A 24,279-nucleotide genomic window follows, 5' to 3' on the forward strand; every position below is an offset into this window, starting at 1 on the left:
TAAATTGTTCAACGATTCAGATGCTTCTCCCTCTAAGTTGGATGCAATCACATTGACCATCGTACCCGGGTCCGGGTAAGAGTGACCCCAGCGATTCAAGTGAGAGCGTATTTGGTTGAGGAAAAAAATCAGTTTCTCTGGGTCCCCATCGAAGGTTGCTCATTGCTTGCTCATTGCTTGCTGGGGCCCCTATTGCTGGCCCCACCCTGGTTGTTGGTTCAACAGCTGCTGGGGCCCCCACTGCTGTTGTGCCACCAGTTGCTGCTGGCCCTCTCCTGGTTGTTGATTCACCGGCTGCCAGGGCCCCCACTGCTGTTGTTGAGTCTCCATTTGCTGCTGGCCCCACTCCGGTTGCTGATTTAATGGCTGCCAGGGCCCCCACTGCTGCTGGCCCCACTGGTCCTGCTGTACGTTCAGGGGTTGCACGTTGGGGTCCTGCTGCTGCCACCCTTGCTGTTGTCCTCCCACCAGCTCCTGATCTCCAGGCTTCTGCACCACCCCCAACTGTTGCAAGGCTTCTATTAGCTGGGGCAAGCTCAGAGGTAGTTGGCCTTTCACTTGTGGGGGCTTCCCAACCTCCCATTGCTGCAGAGGCCCCAGGCTGGGGTCATCTGTCTCTATGTGTCTGGAAGGCTTGGCAGTGGACTCCTGGGTCTGGCAGGCAGTCTGATCTGCCGACAGGATTTTCCACTCACCCGAGTATTCAATCTCAGCTGGCCTGGCTGCTCCCCACTGGTCTGGGGAATATGATGTGCAGGATTCTCTTTGTTGTCATCCCACCTCCTCTGCCTTTGAAGCCCTTGGGGATGGCAAGGCTGCTCAGAGGCACTTGGAGTCTCCGTTGAGCTTAATCCACTCCAACGACTAGACCAATTCTCCTGGTTGTTTGGGTCTAGATCCTAGCTGGGAGGATTGCTGAAACTCTTTCCCTGCCGGCTTCTTTGCTGGCCCTTCCCCCACTGGGGTGGCTGCTGGTGCTGGGGAGCTGACTTCAGGCAATTTTACTCCCTCCATTATGGGGTCTTCCCCAACTCTTTGCCAGACTGCCTCCCAAACTTGGAGACAACAACTGGAGGTCAGGACTCCCTAATTAGTTTAAAAAGTAGTGTGGATTCCAGCTTGATGTCAAGTTTCTGATGTATGGGCTTTTCAACTGACTCTGAGGCATTGTTTACCTTAAAAGTCCTTTACCTTTAAAAGTCCTTCAATATCTTCATTAATGATTTGGATGAGGGGATAGATGGGGAGCTCATCAAATTTGCAGACGACACCAAGCTGGCAGGAATAGCCAATACTCCAGAAGATAGGCTTAAGATACAGAAGGATCTGGACAGACTCGAATACTGGGCACTATCTAACAAAATGAAATTCAATGGTGAAAAAAGTAAGGTTCTACATTTAGGCAGGAAAAATCAAATGCATAGGTATAGTATAGGTGGTACCTTGCTCAATAGTAGTAACTGTGAGGGATGTCGGAGTCTTAGTAGACAATCACTTCAATATGAGCCAGCAGTGTGCTGCAGCTGCCAAAAAAGCCAACACAGTGCTAGGCTGTATTAACAGAGGGATAGAATCAAGATCAAGTGAAGTACTAATACCACTTTACAATGCTTTGGTAAGGCCACACCTGGAATACTGCATCGTTTTGGTCACCACGATGTAAAAAAGATGTCGAGACTCTAGAAAGGGTACAGAGAAGAGCAACAAAGATGATTAGGGGGCTGGAGGCTAAAACATACAGGGAACGGTTGCTGGAATTGGGTATGTGTAGTTTAATGAAGAGAAGGGTGAGGGGGTGACATGATAGCAGTGTTCCAATATCTCAGGGGCTACCACAAAGAAGAGGGAGTCAAGCTATTCTCCAAAGCACCTGAAAGCAGGACAAGAAGCAACAGATATTATTATTATTATTATTATTATTATTATTATTATTATTATTATTATTACTACTACTACTACTACTACTACTACTACTACTACTACTACTATCCTAATACACTGGCAAATGCTTGCTCGAAGGAAGCTGGAATCTGATATCTCTGCCCCTTGCACAATATATTAAAACACAATTCTCCACCTTTCTAATTTTGTCATTAATCATATTCTCCAATTAATTTAAAGAATCAGTTTCCCTTCCGTTAGAAAATCCACCAAGGTCTTCTCTAGTTAGAGATGGCCTTGAAGGTACAATCCTACTCGTCCCCCCCTCCCAACCTTAAACTCAGTCTCTTAAAGCAATACACAAGTTTAACATATGAAATGGCTACTTCTTCATCTCTTGTCAAGCAATAACATTCGATGTTAGCAGCGTTGACACCACAACCATGTGATTAAAGCCCTGTTTTATAATCTGATGTCTTGCATTTCCCCACACAATAATCTTCCCTCTTTCAGGGGATTTGCTATTTGAGGCTTGGGCAGAATAATTCACTCCTTCCCTGTGGTCTCACTTTCTGATTTTCTTCCAAAGTGAGTTTAACATGAGACTTTGCAATTCCTGGGGATGATTATTGGCAACTATATTTTGGTTGAATGGTGGGAGCAGGAAGCTTATTTTGCAATTTAAAATGTGTAATTTATGTAGTCTTTGGAATTAGATTTATTTAAAATGGTTATTTTGAGACATTTCAGGCTATATACTGGATTTATAGAACAGGAGTATCTAAGTAAAATATATGCTGTCTCTGTAGATTCATCAAGAAAGTAACAGCTTACTGAGCAAATTGATCAAGCAATCTTACCATGGAAAGATGGAAACAGTTTCTCTTGATGGAGATTCTCCCATGCAAATGCTTCTAGAAATAGGCGTGGATAAAATGAAGAGAGACTATATCAGCTATTTTGTGGGTATGTTGTGGGCCATCCATCCTGATTTTGGGTAGTTGTGTCTCAATGATTTATCTTTTTCTGTGTAAAAAACATACTAGCATCTTGTCAACTAATACAAGTTGCTAATATCTGTTTTGGTGGGCAAATGGTGAGCAAATTACTTATCAGACATCAAACTATTGATTTAATTTACAAACTAACAAATAGAGACTTTCTGAACAAATTTGATGATCTGACATTGCCAAATCCCTCCCCACAGCCACTTTCAACTTGCCAACCTCTGAACTATGGAAGGTAAAACTTTAGCTTTCTCCTAGTTCCAGTTTTTCTTTCATTTTTTCAGATGGTCCCAATAATGCAAACATGGAGGCAAATGTCATTCTCTCTAGCTTCTGGTTTTCTAATTTTGTAGTAAATAAATCAAGGCTTTCCTTGCAGCTTTTAATATTTATTTTGTATGAAATTGTGATACAAATTATGTTTTGTGTTTCAGGCAAAGAACTTGCTATGTGCACTCACTTGGTAAGTCATACTCCCCACTTTCCAAATAATATATAAATAGTCCTTGAGTTAGGACCACAACTGGGACCAAAATTTCCATTGTTAAACAAAGTGATTGTTAAATGAGTCACATCCGATTTTATGACCTCTTTTGCCACAGTCATTAAGTGAATCACATGATTTTAATTCAATCCAGGCTCCCCCATTGACTGCTTGTTGGAAGCTAATTAGGAAGGGTGCAAATAACAGACTCTGGAACTCTGCAAATGTCAATAAACACCTGCTAGTGCCTGGATTTAGGTCACATGACCGTGGAGATGATGCAAAAAACAGTCATAAGTCACTTTTTTCCATTGTAACCTTGAACGGTCACTAAACAAATCACGGACTACCTGTACTGGAGAGTTGAATAGCAACAGATGTCTGGTGTGGAGGGCATTGGGGAGATACTTTCTGGATTTTTGCAGCTGACATAACATTATTTACTCAATGCTTAAGGAAAGTCAGTGTTTGGTTCCGGATTAGGGATGCTGTCAATAGCTCCTGATGCTTGTTCTGTGTTATCTCTTTCAAAGGATTACTTCATGTCCACTTCAGTAGATCTTCAGGAACAGGTTCATCGTATTCAGAAACTACATCACATGTTGGAAATTGTGGACAACTGCTTGGATCTCATTAAATTAGAACATGAGAACCTCATCTTTCTGACACAGTAATTGCTTGCCAGCAACTTTTTCTTAAGGAGCAAGAATAAGAGGGTTCCTCGAATAAATGTGATGTTTGGGGTGGTTTTGCTTTACAAAGTTGTGGAAAAAGTGCAGCTTCTACGCTTCTTTCTGCATTGGGAGAAGAAAGGCTAAAGGAATATTTCAGCAGTATGGGAAACACCCATAAATTGATAGCTACTAAATTATTTTGATCTTTTAGGAGTGGCATTTCATTGTTATCTTCATTTTCAATTTCTATCTTTGTATTAAATCAAGAGGCAAGGGAAAAAAACATTTGTCATGGTTCCGATAGATGAAACCTATTAAAGAACTTCAAGGCAAGAATTCTTCCTTAAAGAACATTTATTCAAGAAACAAAGTATCGGCACTACATAGTTGAACCCAAAACTAAGCTCCCTCCTCCCAGATACAAAGTAACAAGTTACAATTCCCACCCCTACAAAGCAGTCATAAATCACATTCTCCAATTAACTTGAAACCTGGCTCACTTCCCAGCTTCTCAGCCCGCCAAATGTTATCGTTTTGTGCCTTTGAGTTCCCACGGTGGAGCATATTATTATGGCTAACTGAGCCCAGGCACTTTTCCCATCTCTCCTGCATCTGGCTTCTAAAAGGCAAGAAAGCAAATTAAAAGCGAGGTAAAAATGGCTGCAAGTTCCATCAATTGTCAGAGTGGGGGCATCCATTGTCACAGCATTGACAACTTTATGCTTCCCATTATGTCCCTAAAGTCACAACACAATTTATTTTTGAAGAGAGTTCTCCCTGATGTGTGCTACTTAAAGACCATCTCCAAGAAACATTGAGTGGGGAATATACTTTGAAATTAAAAGTCTGAATGTGAGATCCATTTTCTGCAAGGGTTTAAAGCTCAGAATAATCCCTGAAAATGACCATCTCAAACTTAAAAGACTTCTGAATTTTTTTTTTCTGAGAATTGATGGTATGGAAATATTTTTGTTTTTGTAGGTCTTGCATCAATTACTATAAAGAAAACCCTCTGAATGAAAAGCAGGCATTTCAGCTACCAGTCAGGACAAGTTTGGTGAAGGAATTTTACCAAAAGTAAGTTAAGTCCCCAGCAAGTTAAAAGCCATCTATCAATGGCAAACGTGGTGTCATGGTTCCTATAGATGAAACCCATTGAAAGAACTTCAAGGTGTGATTTTTCTTAAAGAACTTTTTATTCAGGAAACAAAGTATCAGCACTACATAACTGAACCCCAAAACTAAATTCCCTTCTCCTAAATACAAAGTAACAAAGTACAGTTCCCACCCCCAATAAACTGTCATAAAGCACATTCCCCAATTAGCTTAAAGAGTGGGTTTCTCCCCAGCTCCTCAGTCCGTGAAAACGTCATCAGCTCTGAACCCAATTTGTCCTTGGGTTCCCACGGCAGTGTTATTATGGCAAGCTGAGTTCACATCCCAACCTCCCCCCTCCCGTTGCACCTAAATTCTAAAAGCAAGAATGCATGTTAAAGGAGAAGAGAAAATGGCTGCATTTTCATCAATTGTCAAAGCAGAAACATCCAATGTTAGCAGCATTGACACGTGGGCAGTAGTTGAAACTTTGACTTTGAGGAAAGATAATGATGTTGGAAGGGACCTTGGAGGTCATCTATGTCAGGGCTTTTCAACCTTTTCACCCATTGTACCACTTTTAGCATATGGCAACATCTGAGTACCACCAGTCACCTAGCAAGTTGTTAAAAACCTGATGACCCCCACCCAAAAGGAAAAAAGTGATGAAGTACAGGTAGTCCTCGACTTACAACAGTTCACTTAGTGACTTTTCGAAGTTACAATGTCACTGAAAAAAGTGCCCCCAAGCCACAGCTGAGCAAGACACCTGCCTGCCCACCTGGTGGTGTTCTTCCTCCTGTCCGAGGTTTTCATTGTTGTGAGCATTTCTGTTGAGGATTGGCAGCGGGGGTGGGGTAGGGGTGGTGTTTGGTTTTTATTCCCCCCCATCTGCTGGGTGGTTGCAGTAGGTTTTGATCACTTCAGATGCCAAGCATCTGAATGTAAATCACAAGACCCTGGGATGCTGCAACATTCCAGCTGATCGGCGCTTTCTTCTGGGCTCAGCAGAAGCACCAGGATCAGCGCTGAGCTCCAGCTGGAGCCTGGCACTGATCCTGGCACTTCTGCTGAGCCCTGCAGCTCCAGCCTGCTGTGATTCAGTGTCAGCCTGTGCTCCCAGCAGCTGCATCTGAGGAGGAGGAGGAGGGGTTTGGAGAGCCTTTGGTGTCGGAGGGAGGCTCTGATGCACTGCAGGACTCTCACCCTCTCCCCTTCAGTCGTGTTCCTCATGAGGCTCAGCTGTGTGAGGAGGAGGTGTCGGACTCAGAGGAGTCACAGCTGAATCTGTTCAGAGTCGCTAGAAGCAGAAGGCAATCCAGCAGAGCAGACCAGAGAAAATCAATGAGACAACTCAGTGAAAAGAGGAGAAGGCATTGAGAAGCCACGCCTTGGGACTGATAATAAAAGGGGAAGGTGTGGGCGGTGCTAGTTGCTGAAGGCAACTGTTGGTAGACATTTAAAGAGAATCCTGGTCTGTTCTTGCTAATCTGTTTGACTCTTGTTGGATGTTTTGAATCATGTATTTTTGGTTGAAGAAAATATTCTGCTGCTTTTTTGTTTGAAAGACTTTATTATTTGGAACTGTAAATAAATTTGGGTTGGGTTTTTCCAGCCTATTGATTGCCATTCCCCTCCCCTGCTACTTTTCTAGGATGGTCGTGTACCACTTGCCAGGTGGTACCCGTACCTGTCAGGACCCACCTCAATCCACATCTTAGGAAATAAGAACTCTTGGATGCAAGTTTGTCCAAAAGGAAAATGTTTACTAGGATGGAATCGATTGTGGCAATACAAGACGGAATCTAACAAAGTTACATTTCAATCCTATATAAAGCATTCCCATTTCAGCCCCTCCCCTCATCCATTTGGTCAGGCTCCCATCATTTGCTTAGGTGTCAGGCCCTTCCGTGGGAAAGGGAACTCTCCTTGTTTTTATTGTTATTGCTTCTTCCTTTTTCAGTTGTAAATGAAGATGCGATCCAGATCTGTGTCTCCCCCTCCCTCCCCCAGTTCAACCATTTCCCTGTTGTTTGAAGAATGCCTTAAGTAACCATCCTCTCCCCCCCCTCGGAGAGATGGCAGAATCCCCAGAATAAGCACATTGTTCTACCTATACATTTATGAAATGTGATATAAATGGATTCTGACAGTACCACTGGTTGAAAAGCCCTGAACTATTCATTTCCAATGTCATGTAGGGCTCTAGAGGTGAAAACTAGCACCCTGAATTGCATTCAGAAGTTAACAGGCTGCCAGTGCTACTCCCATTGGGGTGGATGGGCATACCATAATGTGCCCATGATTTAATATGCAGTTTGTTCCAGCCAACTCGTTCCTTTGCTCTTATCTTTTTACCTTTTGATGGCTTACACCAGAAATGAGCTGCTTGCCCTGAGAGCTTCCTCCCTCTCTCAGATGTGGCCATCCAACTTGTGCCGCCGTTTCCTTAATGACGGGTCTTGGGACCCCGAGAGGTGGCATGGCGCAAAAAAGAGGCTTTTGGGTTTTCTTTTAAAAAAATTTAAAGGGTTAGGGAGGGGGGAGGGTCAGGCCGGACAGAATGAAGGGAGGATTCTACCGGACCTTTCTCAGTCTAGGTTGGCTGATGGCCGTGGCAATATGGGGACCGGAGAGAGTCTTGGGACCGAGGGGGACGGGGTAGGGATAGTGATCCCCACGGTGATTGGGAATGGCGGCAGATGGATGAACAGATGGCCATATCGTAATCTGGGATCACGCCCCTGCTATTTTTGAGCTGTGGCGCGCTCCGACCCTCTGGCTCTTACCTGCTCTCCCAGGGAAGGGGGAGGGCAGACACCTGAGCTCAGGCTGATCTATTTGAATGCCAGGTCTGTTGTGAATAAAGCTCCCCTCATCCGTGATTTGATCGAGGAGGAAGACGCAGACCTGGCATGCATCACGGAAACTTGGTTGGGCCAGGAGGGAGGGGTCCCTCTGATTGATTTATGCCCTCCAGGTTTCCCTGTGCTGCATCAACCTCGGGTTCAGGGTAGGGGAGGTGGCGTGGCGGTCGTTATTAGAGAGACCCTCCGTCCACAGGAGGCCACTGCCCCTCAGATAGACGGATGTGAGTCCCTCCTCTTAAGGTGAGGTCCTGGTGGTCAGTTGGGCCTGTTGCTTGCGTACCTTTCTCCAAGCTGCGTAGCAATGGCTCTGCCCGGGCTACTTGACGCCCTCTCGGGATTGGCGGTTGAATTTCCCAGACTTATGGTTCTGGGAGATTTTAATTTGCCTTTCCTGGGCGGTGCGTTGGAGGTGGCCCGAGAGTTCATGGCTTCCATGATGGCCATGGACCTGACCCAAATTATTCAGGACCCGACTCACGAGGGGGGAAACACGCCTGATCTTATTTTTATCTCTGGGCAGTGGCTTAATGGTCTGGGGGGGGGGTTACTGCAACATCTCAACCCCTTTCATGGACAGACCATTATCTCCTGCGGTTGGGCCTCCGTCACGTCGCCCTCCGCTGCCGGGAGGTGGAACCGACCAGATGGTTCCACCCCAGGCACCTGATTGACCCAGATAGGTTCCAGACGGCACTTGGATTGATTCCTACCTCCCTCTCCCACAGCCCGGTTGAGTCCTTAGTTAATGCCTGGCAACAGGCTGCTTTGGAGGCTCCCGACCGCGTTGTGCCTTTGCGGCCTCTGACCCGGCGCAAGTCTCGGCTTGCTCCTTGGTTTTCCATGGACCTGTGGGAGATGAAACGCCGGAGAAGAGGCCTAGAGAGCATTTGGAGAACCAGTCGGTCCGAGTCTGACCGAACACAGTTAAGATCCTTTTCTAGATCTTATCTTGTGGCAATGGAGGTGGCAAAGCGTGCTTACTTCGCCACCCTCATTACATCCACAGATTACCGCCTGGCCGCCCTGTTTAGGGTGACCGGCTCCCTTTTAAATCAAGGGACGGGAGAGGACCCCTTACGAGGACGGGCCGAGGAATTTAGTAAATATCTGGTGGACAAAATTGCTCAGATTCGGGCTGGTCTGGACTCTGACTGGGCAGTATCTGATGAGGGGAAAACGATGAGTTTAGCTGAGAACATTTGAGAAGAGTTTGACCCTGTGACTCTGGATGAAGTGGACAGGATCATGGGGAAATTAAGTGCCGCCACATGTCTGTTGGACCCGTGTCCCTCCTGGCTGGTCTATGCGTCTCGGGAGGTTACACGAGGCTGGCTCCTAGCAGTTATCAATGCCTCACTGAGTGAGGGGTACTTCCCTGCCGCCTTGAAAGAGGCGGTGGTAAGGCCCCTCCTCAAGAAACCTGCATTGGATCCAGCTATTTTAAATAACTTTCGTCCTGTCTCCAACTTTCGCTTTCTTGCGAAGGTCGTTGAGACCGTGGTGGCATGGCAGCTCCCTTTGGTCCTGGAGGAAACTGAGTATCTGGATCCATACCAATCGGGTTTCAGGCCCGGGTATTGCACGGAGACGGCATTGGTCGTGCTGGTGAATGATCTCTGGTGGGCCCGAGATAGGGGTTATTCCTCTGTCCTGGTCCTATTAGATCTCTCAGCAGCTTTTGATACCATCGACCACGGTATCTTGCTGCGACGTCTTGAGGGGTTAGGAGTGGGAGGCACCATTTTACGGTGGTTCTCCTCCTACCTCTCGGGCCGTTCGCAGACGGTGTTGGCAGGGGAGCAGAGAGTTGTGGGGTGCCTCAGGGGTCGGTACTCTCACCTCTCCTGTTCAACATCTATATGAGGCTGCTGGGTGAGATCATCTGTGGCTTCGGGGTGATGTATCATCAATATGCTGATGATACCCAGCTTTTCATCTCCACCCCGAACCAACCCAGTGATGCCCTCGATGTGATGTCCCGTTGCCTGGAAGCAGTACAGATTTGGATGGGGAAGAACAGGCTCCGGCTCAACCCGGCCAAGACTGAGTGGCTTTACGTACCGGCATCTCGTTTAGTCCAAGAGGTTCCATCTTTGGTTATGGGAGGAGAGATGTTACCTCCCGTTGATAGAGCACGCAATCTAGGTGTCCTCCTGGATTCACGACTCAGTTTTGGAGATCATATTGGAGTCGTGGCTAGGGGGACATTTGCCCAGGTTCGCCTGGTACGCCAGTTGCGCCCCTTTCTGGACCGAGATGCCCTACATACAGTCACCCACACACTCGTTACCTCCCGTATAGATTACTGCAATGCTCCCTACATGGGGCTGCCTTTAAAGACCCCCCGGAGGCTTCAGCTGGTGCAGAGTGCGGCCGCGCAGGTAGTGATGGGAGCACCCCGATACTCCCATATTACGCCCCTCCTGCGTGAGCTGCATTGGTTACTGGTTGTCTTCCGGGTGAGATTTAAGGTGCTGGTACTTACCTTTAAAGCCCTACATGGCTTAGGCCCGGGATACTTGCAGGACCATCTGCTGCTGGGAACGACTTCTGGAACTGACCTGGACTGACAGGGATTTTAGTTATGTTTTTAATTTTTAACTTTAATTTTTTTTGTTGAAAAGTTTTACAATACATTTTTTAAAAAGACAAAACCCCTCCCAACCCCCTCCCCTCTCCCCAACCCTCCCCAACACCTCCCTCCCTCCCCCTCCCCCCTCCCTGACTTTCCAGAGCTCAATACAGGGTATAAATATACAAACAATCATAGTCTATGTCAGGACCCACCTCAATCCACATCTTAGGAAATAAGAACTCTTGGATGCAAGTTTAGTCCAAAAGGAAAATGTTTACTAGGATGGAATCGATTGTGGGAATACAAGACGGAATCTGACAAAAGTTACATTTCAATCCTATATAAAGCATTCCCATTTCAGCCCCTCCCCTCATCCATTTGTTCAGGCTCTCATCAGTTGCTAGGTGTCAGGTCCTTCCATGGGAAAGGGAACTCTCCTTGGTTTTATGGTTATTGCTTTCCTTTTCAGTTGTAAATGAAGATGCAATCCAGACCTGTCTGTCCCCCTCCCTCCCCCAGTTAAAACATTCCCTGTTGTTTGAAAATCGCTTTAGTAACCTCTCCCCCCCCCCCTCGGAGAGATGGCAGAATCCCCAGAAATAGCACGTTGTTCTACCTATACAATTATGAAATGTGATATAAATGGATTCTGACATTCGGCTCTCCTTTCAGAAAAAAGATGAGTCCATCTGTGGGGAAAGAAAACATATAAATGTTAGCCTGGTTTGTTTGGATATTCTGTATGAAACCTCTTAAGCAACTTTAACATGGAGTTTGGAGCTTTAACATGGAGCTTTAACATGGAGTTTGTTAACCCACTCATTTTCTGAGGAGGGGAGGTGTTTCCATGCCACTAAATATTGTATCGTTCCATGGTGTTTTCTGGAATCTAAGATTTCTTTCACTTCAAAATGTTGTTCTCCTTCCACCATGATGGGGGGTGGTGGTGGTGGGATTTTTGCTCGTAGTGGTGATTGTTGTTCTCTCTTTAATAGACTGCAGTGGAAGGTTGGGTGTATTCGTCTAAGATTTTTGGGTAGTTCTAATTCAACTGTTACTGGGTTTATGATTCTTTTAATTGGAAAGGGTCCAATATATTTTGGTCCTAGTTTTTTACAGGGTTGGAGTGATTTCAGGTATTTTGTGGATAAATATACCATCTCTCCTACCCTAAATGGTGTGGGATCGGTTCTTTTTTTGTCTGCCTGTGTCTTGTATGCTTTTCTGGCATCTTCCAACGCTTTCCTAACGATTGGCCATGTATTTTGTAATTGAGCAATCCATTCCTTCAGATCAGGGATAACCGGTTCTTTTGGGGTTAGTTCTGGTATTGGGTTGAAACTCTGGCCTGTAGCTACTTGAAAAGGAGTGTAACCTGTGCTTGAGTGGACTGCATTATTATATGCTACTTCTGCAAAAGGCAGTAGGTCCGTCCAGTCGGACTGCTGAAAATTAATAAAGCATCTCAGATATTGTTCAAGTATATTATTAAGTCTTTCAGAAGCTCCGTCTGTCTGAGGATGGTGACTAGATGACAGTCCTTGGGTGGTTCCTAAGAGGGATAAAAATTCTTTCCAAAATGCCGTCGTAAATTGCACCCCTCTGTCAGATATGATGCGTTGTGGTACCCCGTGCAATCTGTAAATATGGTATACAAAAAGTTTTGCTAATGCTTTTGCGGTTGGGATTTTTTGGCAAGGTATGAAATGTACTTGCTTAGAGAACAGATCTGTGACAGTCCAGACTACGGTGTTTCCATTACTTTCTGGCAGTTCTACGATAAAATCCATGGCTATTTCTTTCCATGGGGCTGAGGGGTTTGCTACCGGTTGTAACAGACCTGGCGGTTTCCCTTGCAGTCTTTTGGCCATCACGCAAATTTGACAGCTACCCACATAGCTTTCTTTGTCCTTTTTCATAGATGGCCATCAAAATTGCCTTTTAGTTCAGTGTAAGGTTTTTACAAAGCCAAAGTGTCCTGCTGATTTTGTATCATGGCACAGTTGCATGAAATTGATTCTCTGTGTGGCAGGTATATATAGCTTCTCCCCCACCCATGGCAGTCCATCTTTAATTGTGCACACATGTTTATTTTTCTGGAACCATTCATCACTTTCCAAAGATTTCCTGAATTCTATTCCAGTTTGGCTATCTACCTTCGGCTTCATTTTTTCTTGTGCCCTGGTGGTGACTGGTGCTGCCAGTTGTTGTTCCGGTACAAGTGGTTTAAAGTCAGTAACTCTTGTGCTGTTATATTGGGGCATGCGGGATAATGCATCTGCCAGGAAGTTCTTTCCCCCCGGTAAGTGTTTGAGAGTGAAATTGAATCGGTGAAAATGTTGGGACCAGCGGGCTTGCTTAGGAGTGAGCTTCCTGGGCGTTTTTAGTGCTTCCAAATTTTTGTGGTCTGTCCAGACCTGGAAAGGTATTTTATTTCCTTCTAAAAATTGGAGCCATGTTAGTAATGCCCACCTCAACGAGAATGCCTCTTTTTCCCATATTGGCCAGCGTTGTTCTGTTTCTGTGAGTTTTCTGGATGTGTATGCGCATGGTTGCAATGTCCCCCCATCATTTTCTTGTAATAGTACAGCTCCTACCGCTACATCACTCGCATCTGCCTGTATTACAAAAGGTTTGTCGGGATCTGGGTGTTTTAGGACAGGTTCAGCAGAAAAAAGTCTCTTTAGCCTCTCAAATGCTGCTTGACATTCCATTGACCATTTCAGAGGCTGGCTGGGTTTCACGGGTGACCCCCCCTTCATTTTCAACAAATTTGTGAGGGGCATGGCTATTTGGCCAAATGCGGGGATGAATTGGCGGTAGAAGTTTGCAAACCCCAGGAAACTTTGCAATTGCTTCCGTGTGCGGGGGGGTGCCCACTCTAGTACTGCCCTGACCTTCTCAGGGTCCATTTCGATGCCCTCTGGAGATATGCGATATCCCAGGTAGTCGATTTTTTCCTGATGGAATTCACACTTCGATAATTTAGCATATAAGTGGGCAGCTCGCAACTTGTTCAGGACTGCTCTGACTAGTTTGATATGTTCCTCTTTGGTTTCTGTGAAGATAAGGATGTCATCGAGGTAAACCAGGACCCCCTTATATAGGTGCTCTCTCAGCACATCATTAATTAATTGCATAAAGACTGTGGGGGCCCCTTGCAGTCCGAATGGCAATACTTTGAATTGATAGCACCCCATTGGGCAGTTGAATGCAGTCTTCCATTCGTCTCCTTCCTTAATCCTAATACGGTAGTATGCTTCCCTCAGGTCTAGTTTGGTAAAAATCTTTCCTTTCGATAGGTGGGATAGCATATCCTTCATTAGGGGAAGGGGGTACAGATTACATTCACTAATTGTGTTCAAATTTCTATAATCCACAACCAAGCGAAAAGACCCATCCTTCTTCTCCCTGAACAGAACCGGGGCGGCCACTTTGGGTTTGGCAGGCTCAATAAATCCTCTTTCTAAGTTTTTCTTTATGAATCTCTCCATTTCTGCCATTTCCCTTGGGCTCATGGCATACATCCTGGGTTTTGGGAGTTTTGCCCCGGGTTTGAATTCTATGGTGCAGTCTGTGGGGCGGTGGGGGGGAAGCTCATCTGCTCTTTCCTCACTGAAAACCTCAGCCAGGTCCCTGTATTCCTCCGGTATCTCTGGTAATCCCTTCTCTTTCCCCACTGCTGCTGTCTCCTCCCTCTGGGTTGGGGGGGTGCTTTTGGAGTCTAAGTTCTTCTGCCCCCCTTTGGGAAATTGAGTTCTGCTGTCCTCCAGTTTATCCCGGGGTTCCATTTCTTCAGCCATTCCAGTCCTAGGATCATTGGACATTCCATGCCTGGGGCCACTATAAACGTTATGTCCTCCTCATGGGGCCCCAGTGATAGGTGGATTGGTAAAGTGGTTAGGGTGGCTGGTCCTCCCCCTGCTATTGTCCCATCTAATTGACTAAAAGAGATTGGTTGTTTTAGCCTCCTCACTGGGATGCTCAATCTCTCCACCAGCGTTGGGCTGATAAGGCAGCGGATGCACCCAGAGTCTATCAGAGCTTTTATTTTGGCTGCTTCAGGCATAGGGGAAGCTAATATAGTCACTGTCTTAAGTATGGGTGGAAGGGATCCACTTACCAATGGTTCTCCCTCTGAGCTGTCTTCCGAGTTGTCCACCGTCCCTGCGGTGCAGGCCGGAGTCCAGTCCCAGTTCCTGGCAGGAATTGTGGACTCTACAGCCTCTGTCCCCTTCATGGAAGATTCTTTTGTGTTGCCTTGGGGCTTCCCCGGCTTCTTGGAGGATGATGCCTCTGGTTTTCGTGGGGGGGCTTTTGAACGACATTCTGCAGCACGGTGGCCCTCTCTCCCGCAGTTGAAGCAACCTGTTGATTTTTTGGCTGTGGCTGGTGGTTTTTCCCCCTCGCGTGTTTGCTCGGGTGGCAGGCGGCCTCATGGTTTTCCTCTGCGGTGTCTCTTCAGTAGGTCTATTTCCACTTCCTCCGCCAGGATGTACCAGTCGTCGAGGTGGGGTGGGTCTCCTCGAGGCAGGCAAGCGTCATACAGGTCGTAGTTTAGACCATCTTTGAAGTGGCTAAGGAGGATGTCTTCTGGCCAGTTCAGCTTGCTGGCAATGGCTCGGAATTCTTGGGTATAATCAGCCACTGCTCGCCTGCCCTGCCTCACCGTTTTGATTCTCTCCCGGGCCTTACGGTCAGTCAAAGGATCCTCGAACCACTGCCTCAAAGATGACATGAATCGGTTGAAGTCGTTGAGTTCTGGGGCGTTGGAGTCATGCAAGTTCACCACCCAGTCTGCAGCCGTCCTGTCCAAGGCAGATTGCACAATTCGGATGCGTGTTTTGTCACTGGGGATGTCCCGTCCGTACTCTTCCATGTAGCTGAGGACTTGGGTTAGGAAAAATCCCAGTCGTGATGGTTCCCCCTTGAATTTGACTTCCAGGGGCGGGAGTCTTTGGCTGGAGCGTTGTCTGCGCCGTGGCCGGTATCGCTCCTCATCCTGGTCCCCATCTGTGGTTCTGGGGGGGGGTACTGCTGAGGCAGCAATTCCTGTTCCATTGGACGGCCCCGGGGTTTCAGGTGTTGGATCCCCTCCGTTACCTTTCCAGTTGCGTCCCCAGGTGCTGCCTCGGTTACGATTCTCAGCTCTCTCCTCCCTCAGTGAGCTCAGGGTTGCTTTCATCAGATCAATGGCCTTTTCCAGGATCCGCTCCTCCTCGCTGGCGTGCAGGGAACTCTCCATCTCTTGCCTCCATTCCGGTTGGTGGTTACTACACCTCAGGGTCGTTTCTCCCGAAGCCTTTTCCCACTCACTTTTCCTTCCAACGCCCATCGACCACCGGGGTTTTTGGTCGTACTGCTCCACCGCTTCTGTTCTGTACCAGCCTGCTACCGGCCTTGCAGAAAGGCAACCCCTGTACAAACGGCAGAGGCTGGAAAACGTCTGAGGCTGGAAAGCGTCTGCCAAGTTTAATACACAAACAAACAACAGAACATGAAACAAGATACCGGAACTTTGATCCTCAAACGGAGCGGTTGCTTTCAGCAACCAGCCCATCCCCAAACACTCCCTTTATTAGAGTTCAGGGCGTGGCCTCCCTGTGCCTTCTCCCGAGGAGTCCCACAGCCTTTCTCTGCTTGCTCCTGCTTGACTGCCTCCTGCGTCGGGCGTCCTTGAACAGGGCCAACTGTGGGTCATCATCATCTGCACTGTCGGGCTCGCGCAGTTGAGTCTCCACCAAGCAAGAGGGGCCTGGCTGGGGGCTCTGCGAAGCCTCCAAGCCATCATCAGCAAGTTCGTCTTCAACACCCTCCTCCTCCCCCTCGTCTGAGTCATCCAAGTCATCCGACCCGGCTGCCGGACCCACAGGCTGACCCTGAATCACAACAGCTTCTTCCCCGGGGGAATATGCTGCTTCAGCTTCCCATCGTCTCTGGGATTCCATTTGGGGGGAAGACTCCCCCTCCATGGGGCTTCCCTCCTCTCTTGCTTCGTCGCCAGACATTGTATGTGTTGCAAAGTCCCCCGGTAAGGTTTTCCCTTCCAGGTTGACTCTTAAAGCAGATTCTGTCTACTGTCAGGACCCACCTCAATCCACATCTTAGGAAATAAGAACTCTTGGATGCAAGTTTAGTCCAAAAGGAAAATGTTTACTAGGATGGAATCGATTGTGGGAATACAAGACGGAATCTGACAAAAGTTACATTTCAATCCTATATAAAGCATTCCCATTTCAGCCCCTCCCCTCATCCATTTGGTCAGGCTCTCATCAGTTGCTAGGTGTCAGGTCCTTCCATGGGAAAGGGAACTCTCCTTGGTTTTATGGTTATTGCTTTCCTTTTCAGTTGTAAATGAAGATGCAATCCAGACCTGTCTGTCCCCCTCCCTCCCCCAGTTAAAACATTCCCTGTTGTTTGAAATTATAACATATCTTCCTTGTTTATCTGCTTCAATTAACGCCGCTGTCAAGGTATTCTTAACATAAACAACCACTCCATTTTTCTTATCCGTTGCGGAAGCAATAAATTATGTACCCAGTCTTGAGTTTAACAAATACTTTTGATCCGTAACTCTAATATGTGTTTCTTGTAAACAAATAACATCATTCTTAAATTGTTTTAAATATTGAAAAACTTTCTCTCTTCTGTGGTGAATTTAAGCCATTAACATTCCAGGTTAGAAACTTTGTCGCCATCTTTCGCGACCTGAAGCTTTTGGAGCGCTTCTTCCAAAATCACCTGCACTCTCTTAGGTCGCGCTCCTCCCACAGCTTCACTATAAGTAAGTTTTGGAGGTGCCATCATTACTTTCTGCTGTTCCTGTTCTTGCTCTTGTCTCATTCGTCTCGAAGCAGCAAGTGTCATTCTCTGATCTTTAACCTCCTCCGATGATACTGAAATTTGATCCACTCCTGTAGCTTTCTCTTTCATCTGCGTTGTTCCTTCAGCACCTTGTAAATTCTCACTGCATGATTGAGACTCTCCCTCACCATTCTTGTTTGTAGATTCCAAAAGTGGTATGGGGACTGCTTTTAAAACATTACTATAAAAATCACGTGCCTGCAGCACTGTAATAAGACGATGTCTCGTGCCTTCATGCATCACCACCATACCCACTGGTATCTCCCATCTGAACTTAATATCACGTTGTGTTAATTCTTGTGCCAAAAAGGCAAATTCCTTCCTTCTCCTTAGGATTCTTGGAGGGATCTCTTTTAAAATCAAAACTTCTTGTTCAGCAATTGCAAATTTATTATTGTAAAAGGCTTGAATAACCTCATTTCTAATTGCTCTCTTTGTAAAATAAACCACCACATCTCTGGGTAATTTCCTTTGTCTTGCAATCCACGAGTTAACACAGAAATCACCCACTATTGCCTGCTACGCACTTTCACTTTCATCAAACTCCACAAAATCCACCGAGTTAAAGATCATAAATTCACTTTCACCTGATTCTCTTGTATCGCTCTGCCTGCATCCAAGTTCTCTAAAGTTCTCTCTTGCTGGCAGGGATGATTGCTGACGCCCTGCTCTGCTCCAAAAGCCCGGAGCAGAGGCGCCCTGCAGTCCGGCACAAACTCAGGCTTGGGGGGGGGGCTCAATCCTTCAGCCGCCAGAATTTTAGCTCTGGCATCCCCGGAGAGCTCTACCCCTACCTGGGCGCTCACCCCCTCCTCTTCTCCCAAGGAGCGGGCTTCCGAGCCATCAAAACAGCTGATTGGCGCTGTTTTCGGCGGCTCTACGGAGACAACAGGGCTGACGGCCAGAATGGCTGCCTCCGGCGAAGCCTTGCCACCCGGAAGTCAATTTTTAACTTTAATTTTTAACTTATCTTAATTTTAATTTATTCTACAGGGGCCATTAATTTAATTTTCTTTTAACTTCTGTATTATTGTATGTTATTGTTGTTAGCCGCCCTGAGTCCTTCGGGAGATAGGGCAGCATATAAATCCCAATAATAAATAAATAAATAATAAATGATTGTCTGGGCTGTTGCACTAACTGAAGTTTCCAGTTGGTCTTCCAGGACAGTCCCACTTAGAACATACTACAGTATTCCATCTGTGACAAGATTGTGCGTAAAGTCAAGGAAGGGCCGCCGTTGCTGTACCAAACAGTTATTCACATGCCCTCATGGCTACAGCTTCCATGTGCTGTTCAAGTGGGATTCAAGTTGAATCCCAGGATTCCCCAAGGGGTGACCAGTTCCGATTGTCAAAGCACTCCCCTCTTCAGAGTCAAAGATGAACTATTATGGGGGAACCACCTGCTAAGGGAGAGGGAGGGAGTAAAAAGACATTCCAGCATGGAATCGCTCAAGGGCAGGAAACAACAGAGGCCAGACTATGAAAGCCTTTATCTCCAGATTCCCAGGGGTATGCAGTCAGTTTGGCAAGATTCTGATAAACAGGCAATCAGCAATAACCAAACAGTTTTGGCTTATTCACAGAGTTGTTCTGATTCTTTGTGCTTGGCAGCTATTTCTGGACTTAAGCTGACATCCAGATCCAAGCTACTTTGTCTTGGTAGGATCCAGTCTTTCTCCCTGTTCAAACTTTAACAGTCTCCAGGTAGCAAGTGAGGATTTCTACTTGTCTCCTGTCAATCTACTTTGGAGATATTATTAGTATATTGGTGATGCCTCACTCCATCCTAACGAATTATCTGTCCCAGTCATTTCATCTGGGTGTTAAATAGTAATGTGGAAAAGACTGTCAGGTGGCCCACAGCTTGACTTCGCCTCACTGTCACAGCTGATTGGAAGCAGCCATTGGGGAAGGAGGAGAACCACTGAAGAACAGTGCTACTTATTCCCAGCCTTCACTGTCAGAACAGAAAAATATCAAAATGAATTTTCATGCAATTCCTATTTAGTCTTTTCAGGCAAGTGAATTCAGATGCTAAGTGAGAGAGTCTTTTGAGTTCCAAACTATAATTCTAGAGAATTGCTGTAAGGCATCACACTCTCTGGTTATGGCTCAAGTCTGTCAGCTTTTCTTTGTAGCTACAATATTTAAAGATTGTCTTGAGATCTGACAATTCTTTTTTTTTTTTACAGTGCTCATCCTCAAATATGGAGAGTGGAAATCAGCAGCGGTCAAGGACCAAAAAGGGTGAAAACAATATGGCAGCTGAGCAGCACCCCTCCAGCTGAACACATGCAGCCAACCAATGGAGGTGAGGAACTTTTGCTGTCTGAAATCTAGAATGACATTAGTGTTTACATTTTATTTCTTACAGTTGCTATTGTAAAATCAAAGCCCTGTGTCAGGACCCACCCCAAACCACGTCTTAGGAAGACAAAATTCTTGGAGTCAAATCTATTCCAAAAAGAATCTTTACTATGACATGCTTGGTTGTAGGAACGAGACAGGACTTAATATTATTCCACGAAGTAAACCCTTATAAAGAGTTCCCGGTTTAACCCCCCTTAACCCCCATTTGGTCAGTCCCCCATCCTTTCTCTCGTATCCTCCATCTCGTGGGAAAAAGGAACTTAGGACCCTTCATGTTTATTGCTGTCTTCCGTGACAAAAGCCAGATGCTAGCCCCCCCTTTTGTTTCCCCAGTTCAAAAGGCTTCTCCTTTCGGGAATTTATTGGCAGATCATTTGATGGCATGTAGCATATAATCTTTTGTGGCACTGTTTTTATTCTCTGGCTTCTTTTCTACGAATCTTATCTATTTGTTTTGGGTGTTCTATTCTAACGGGTTATACATAGATCTAGATAAAATTGCATTTTCTGTCTATGAGAAGAATGATGCCCTTGTTTTGATTTCCTTTTGGATAAAATAACTAGAACCCATAGTTGATCTTCTGTACTTTCACGTTTGGGAAAGTTAATTTCCTGAGTGAGTAGATTCTGACTTCCTTGTTTTGCATGATTTTAATTGGGTTTGTAGCTGGGAGACTGTCCAAATCTGAGTCTAATGGGTGTGTTTCCCCAGTAGAAATTATGTCAGTAAAGTCCCCCCCCCAAGCATGAAAGAGCCCTCATAAATAAGCCTCCAATCCAAGGCGGTTAAATGTGTTGTGAGTCTTCCCCCCCCCCCCTGTGTTTGTTACCATTTCCTTTTGTTCTGCAGATTCACTGGATGACACCGAGATCTGTGGCAACAAAGAGAAGCATTTCGTCATTCTTTCTGGGTGCTCTCAAGTGGACTTCATCTAAACATAGGCAATCCGTGATTCTTTTATTCACCCAGAAAAAGTTTCATTGTGATGCTTGCTGCATGCGTTGAACTTCTCTAGCTGAGGACAGGTTGAAGGCAAAAGTGTATTTTAGTGGAGAGCAGAATCTTGAGCTGGAGGATTATGTCTTCTGTTAATACGATGTAGCAACCGCAGCAAACGTCCCAGTCCTGTGCCATCCAGGAACTTGTACTGACTATGCTGCATATTATTTCTGACCAATAAATGCTTTGTCCCCACTGGCATGGGCTGTAAGAGGTTGTCCTTCTCTGGAGGGAAGCCATCAGAACTGTTTTTATCCATAGTATATCAGAATGGGGGAAGCCAGGGAGTATCTGTAAGAAAGTAGGAATAGATTAAAAGATGATCATCAGCTGGCTGTAAAAATGAAATAATCAGGCATACCTGGTTTCTAAAAATCTCAGTACTTTGTTTTTGTAACCTTATTTTAAAAAGTCAGTTTTTGAAATCACCTGAGATCAACTAGCTCAGGGGTCTCCAAACTTGGAAACTTTAAGACTTCTCCATGCTGGCTGGGGAATTCTGGGAATTAAAGCCCAGAAGTCTTAAAGTTGCCAAATTTAGAGACCCCCTGATTACTAGCTTCTAATCCAGTACCTTTGAAAGGTCTTTCTTCTTAATAAATGGCCCAGAAGAAGGTGAGCTTCCTGCCAAATTACTCAGTTATTCCTGCCAATTATTCAGTTCAAAATTCCGACCGATGGAGTTCTACAAATTTGTGGAACTTTGCAACATAGAAATAATTTCAGAAGCCTGTCACAGAGTTGGAATGAAAACCTCTTTATCCCTTCTCTTGAGAAAGGAAATTTGAAAGACATGATCCCAACAGCTCCAATACCATCAAACTAACTAACTTTGTTGTAGGCTGAAGAATTGGGTTAGGATGAAGCTTTCACCTCTACTGTTGGCTTCTTTTCAGTTATTACTTTTTAATATTTCATAAAAAGGTAAAGGTTCCCCCGCACATGTGTGATAGTCGTTTCCGACTCTAGGGGCCGGTGCTCATCTCCGTTTCAAAGCCGAAGAGCCAGCGCTTGTCCGAGGATGTCTCCGTGGTCATGTGGCCGGCATGACTAGACGCCAAAGGCGCACGGAACACTGTTACCTTCCCACCGTAGTGGTCCCTATTCTTCTACTTGCATTTTTACGTGCTTTCGAACTGCTAGGTTGGCAGAAGCTGGGACGAGTAACAGGCACTCACTCTGTTATGCGGCACTCGGGATTCGACCCGTCAAACTGCCGACCTTCCGATCGACAAGCTCAGCGTTCTAACCCACTGAGCCACCGCGTCCCTTAATATTTCATAAAGGTCATTTTTATTTATTTATTTATTTATTTGATTTGATTTGTATACCGCCCTTCTCCCGAAGGACTCAGGGCGGTGAACAGGGACATAAATATCAAAATGACCAAATACAGAAATTGAAAACAAATTAAATCCTAGTGCCTAAATGCAGAGATAAATTACACTAAAATAATAATTAAAACACGTCAGAAGGAGTGAAGGTCGGGAGCCATCCGGAGCTCAACCGGTAAACGGTTCCACAGTTCAGGCGCACCCACAGAGAACGCCCTCCCCCTGGGGGTCACCAGACGGCATTCTCCTAACGGCGGCACCCTAAGGAGGCCCTCTCTGTGGGAGCGCACTGGGCGGAGGGAAGTTGATGCTGGTCGCAGGTGCTCCCTAAGGTACTCCGGACCCCTGCCATGTAGGGCTTTGTAGGTCATAACCAGTACCTTGAATCTCACCCGGAAGGCAACCGGAAGCCAATGCAGCTCACGGAGCAGAGGTATAATATGGGAGTATCGGGAGACTCCCCAACACAACTCGCGTGGCTGCATTCTGCACCAGTTGGAGCCTCCAAGTGGTTCTCAAGGGCAGCCCCATGTAGAGAGCGTTGCAGTAGTCTAATCGAGAGGTCACGAGCGCATGAGTGACTGTACGTAAGGCATCTCGGTCTAGATAGGGCCGCAACTGGCGCACCAGGCGTAACTGGGCGAAGGCTCCCCTAGTCACAGTTAATATATGATCTTCTAAAGAGAGCTGCGAATCTAGGAGAACTCCCAAGTTGCGAGCTCTATCTACGGGAGGTAATAACTCACCTCCCATGGTGAGAGATAGAATGATCTGAGTTTCCTGAGATGCTGGCACGTACAGCCACTCCGTCTTGTCAGGTTTGAGCCGAAGCCTGTTCCTCCCCATCCAGACCCAGACCGCCTCCAGGCAACGGGACATCACGTCGAGGGCATCACTGGGGTGGTTTGGGGTTGAAATGAAAAGCTGGGTATCATCAGCATACTGATGATACCCAACTCCAAAGCCGCGAATGATCTCACCCAGAGGTTTCATATAGATGTTGAACAGGAGAGGCGAGAGGACCGACCCCTGAGGAACTCCACAAACGAGAGGCCTCGAGGTCGGTCTCTGTCCCCCTGCCAACACCGACTGCGAACGTCCCAGGAGGTAGGAGGAGAACAACTGAAGAACCGTGCCTCCCACTCCCAATCCTCTGAGACGCTGCAGCAAGATACCATGGTCGATGGTATCAAAAGCCGCTGAGAGATCTAGTAGGACTAGGACAGAGGAACAACCTCTGTCCGAGCCCTCCAGAGATCATTCACCAGGGCGACCAATGCCGTCTCCGTGCTGTGCCCGGGCCTGAAACCCGATTGGTACGGGTCCAAATAGTCAGTTTCCTCCAGGACCGAAGGGAGCTGATGCGCCACCCCACTCAACAACCTTAGCAAGAAAACGAAGGTTGGAGACCGGACGAAAGTTGTTTAATACAGCTGGGTCCAACGTAGGTTTCTTGAGGAGAGGTCTCACCACCGCTTCTTTCAAGACGGAGGGGAAACCTTCACTTAAGGAAGCAGATATCACCGCCTGGAGCCAGCTTCGTGTTCCCTCCCGAGCCGAATAAACCAGCCATGAAGGGCACGGATCTAATAAACAAGTGGTGGAGCTCAGCTTCCTCATAATTCTGTCCACTTCCTTTGGAGTCACAGGGTCGAACTCGTCCCATATAACATCGACAAGACCACCCATGTCCTGATCGGCAGACTGCCCAGTCGGAGTCCAAACTGGTCCGAATCCGAGCGATTTGGATGTTGGCAAAACTCCTCGGCACGACCCTGTAAGGGATCCTCCTTCACCTCCTGATTAAGGAGGGAGCGAGTTATCCTAAACAGGGCGGCCGGGCGGTTATCTGCGGACGCAATGAGTGTAGCGAAGTAATTAGACCTTGCCATCCTCATTGCCGCGAGATAAGTTATAGTAAAGGATCTTAGTCTCGATTGGTCGGATTCAGATCGGGTGGATCTCCAACAGCTCTCTAGGCCCCATCTCCGACGCTTCATCTCCCGGAGCTCTGCGGAAAACCATGGAGCGAACTGGGATCTGCACTGGGTCAGGGGCCGCAAGGGAACAACTCGGTCAAGTGCATCCGTGGCAGCCTTTTCCCAGGCTTCCACTAAGGC

The 24,279-nt window shown here is 46.5% G+C and overlaps 1 protein-coding gene across 2 annotated transcripts in view; it reads left to right on the forward strand.

Annotated features, from left to right (window-relative positions):
* Window positions 1–21,023, forward strand: part of ZWILCH (zwilch kinetochore protein) — an 84,250-nt gene extending 63,227 nt beyond the window's left edge. For both annotated transcript variants that reach the window (XM_083371574.1, XM_083371575.1), the window contains 6 exons: window positions 2,691–2,847; window positions 3,323–3,351; window positions 3,906–4,042; window positions 5,028–5,123; window positions 19,648–19,766; window positions 20,676–21,023. In XM_083371574.1, coding sequence (XP_083227700.1) covers window positions 2,691–2,847; window positions 3,323–3,351; window positions 3,906–4,042; window positions 5,028–5,123; window positions 19,648–19,766; window positions 20,676–20,761 — 624 coding nt within the window. In that variant the 3' untranslated portion in view covers window positions 20,762–21,023. The remainder of the gene's footprint in view (window positions 1–2,690; window positions 2,848–3,322; window positions 3,352–3,905; window positions 4,043–5,027; window positions 5,124–19,647; window positions 19,767–20,675) is intronic.
* The last annotated feature ends 3,256 nt before the right edge of the window (window positions 21,024–24,279 follow it).

The sequence above is a fragment of the Vipera ursinii genome (assembly GCF_947247035.1).
Source record: "Vipera ursinii genome assembly, chromosome: 11".
NCBI lineage: Eukaryota > Metazoa > Chordata > Lepidosauria > Squamata > Viperidae > Vipera > Vipera ursinii.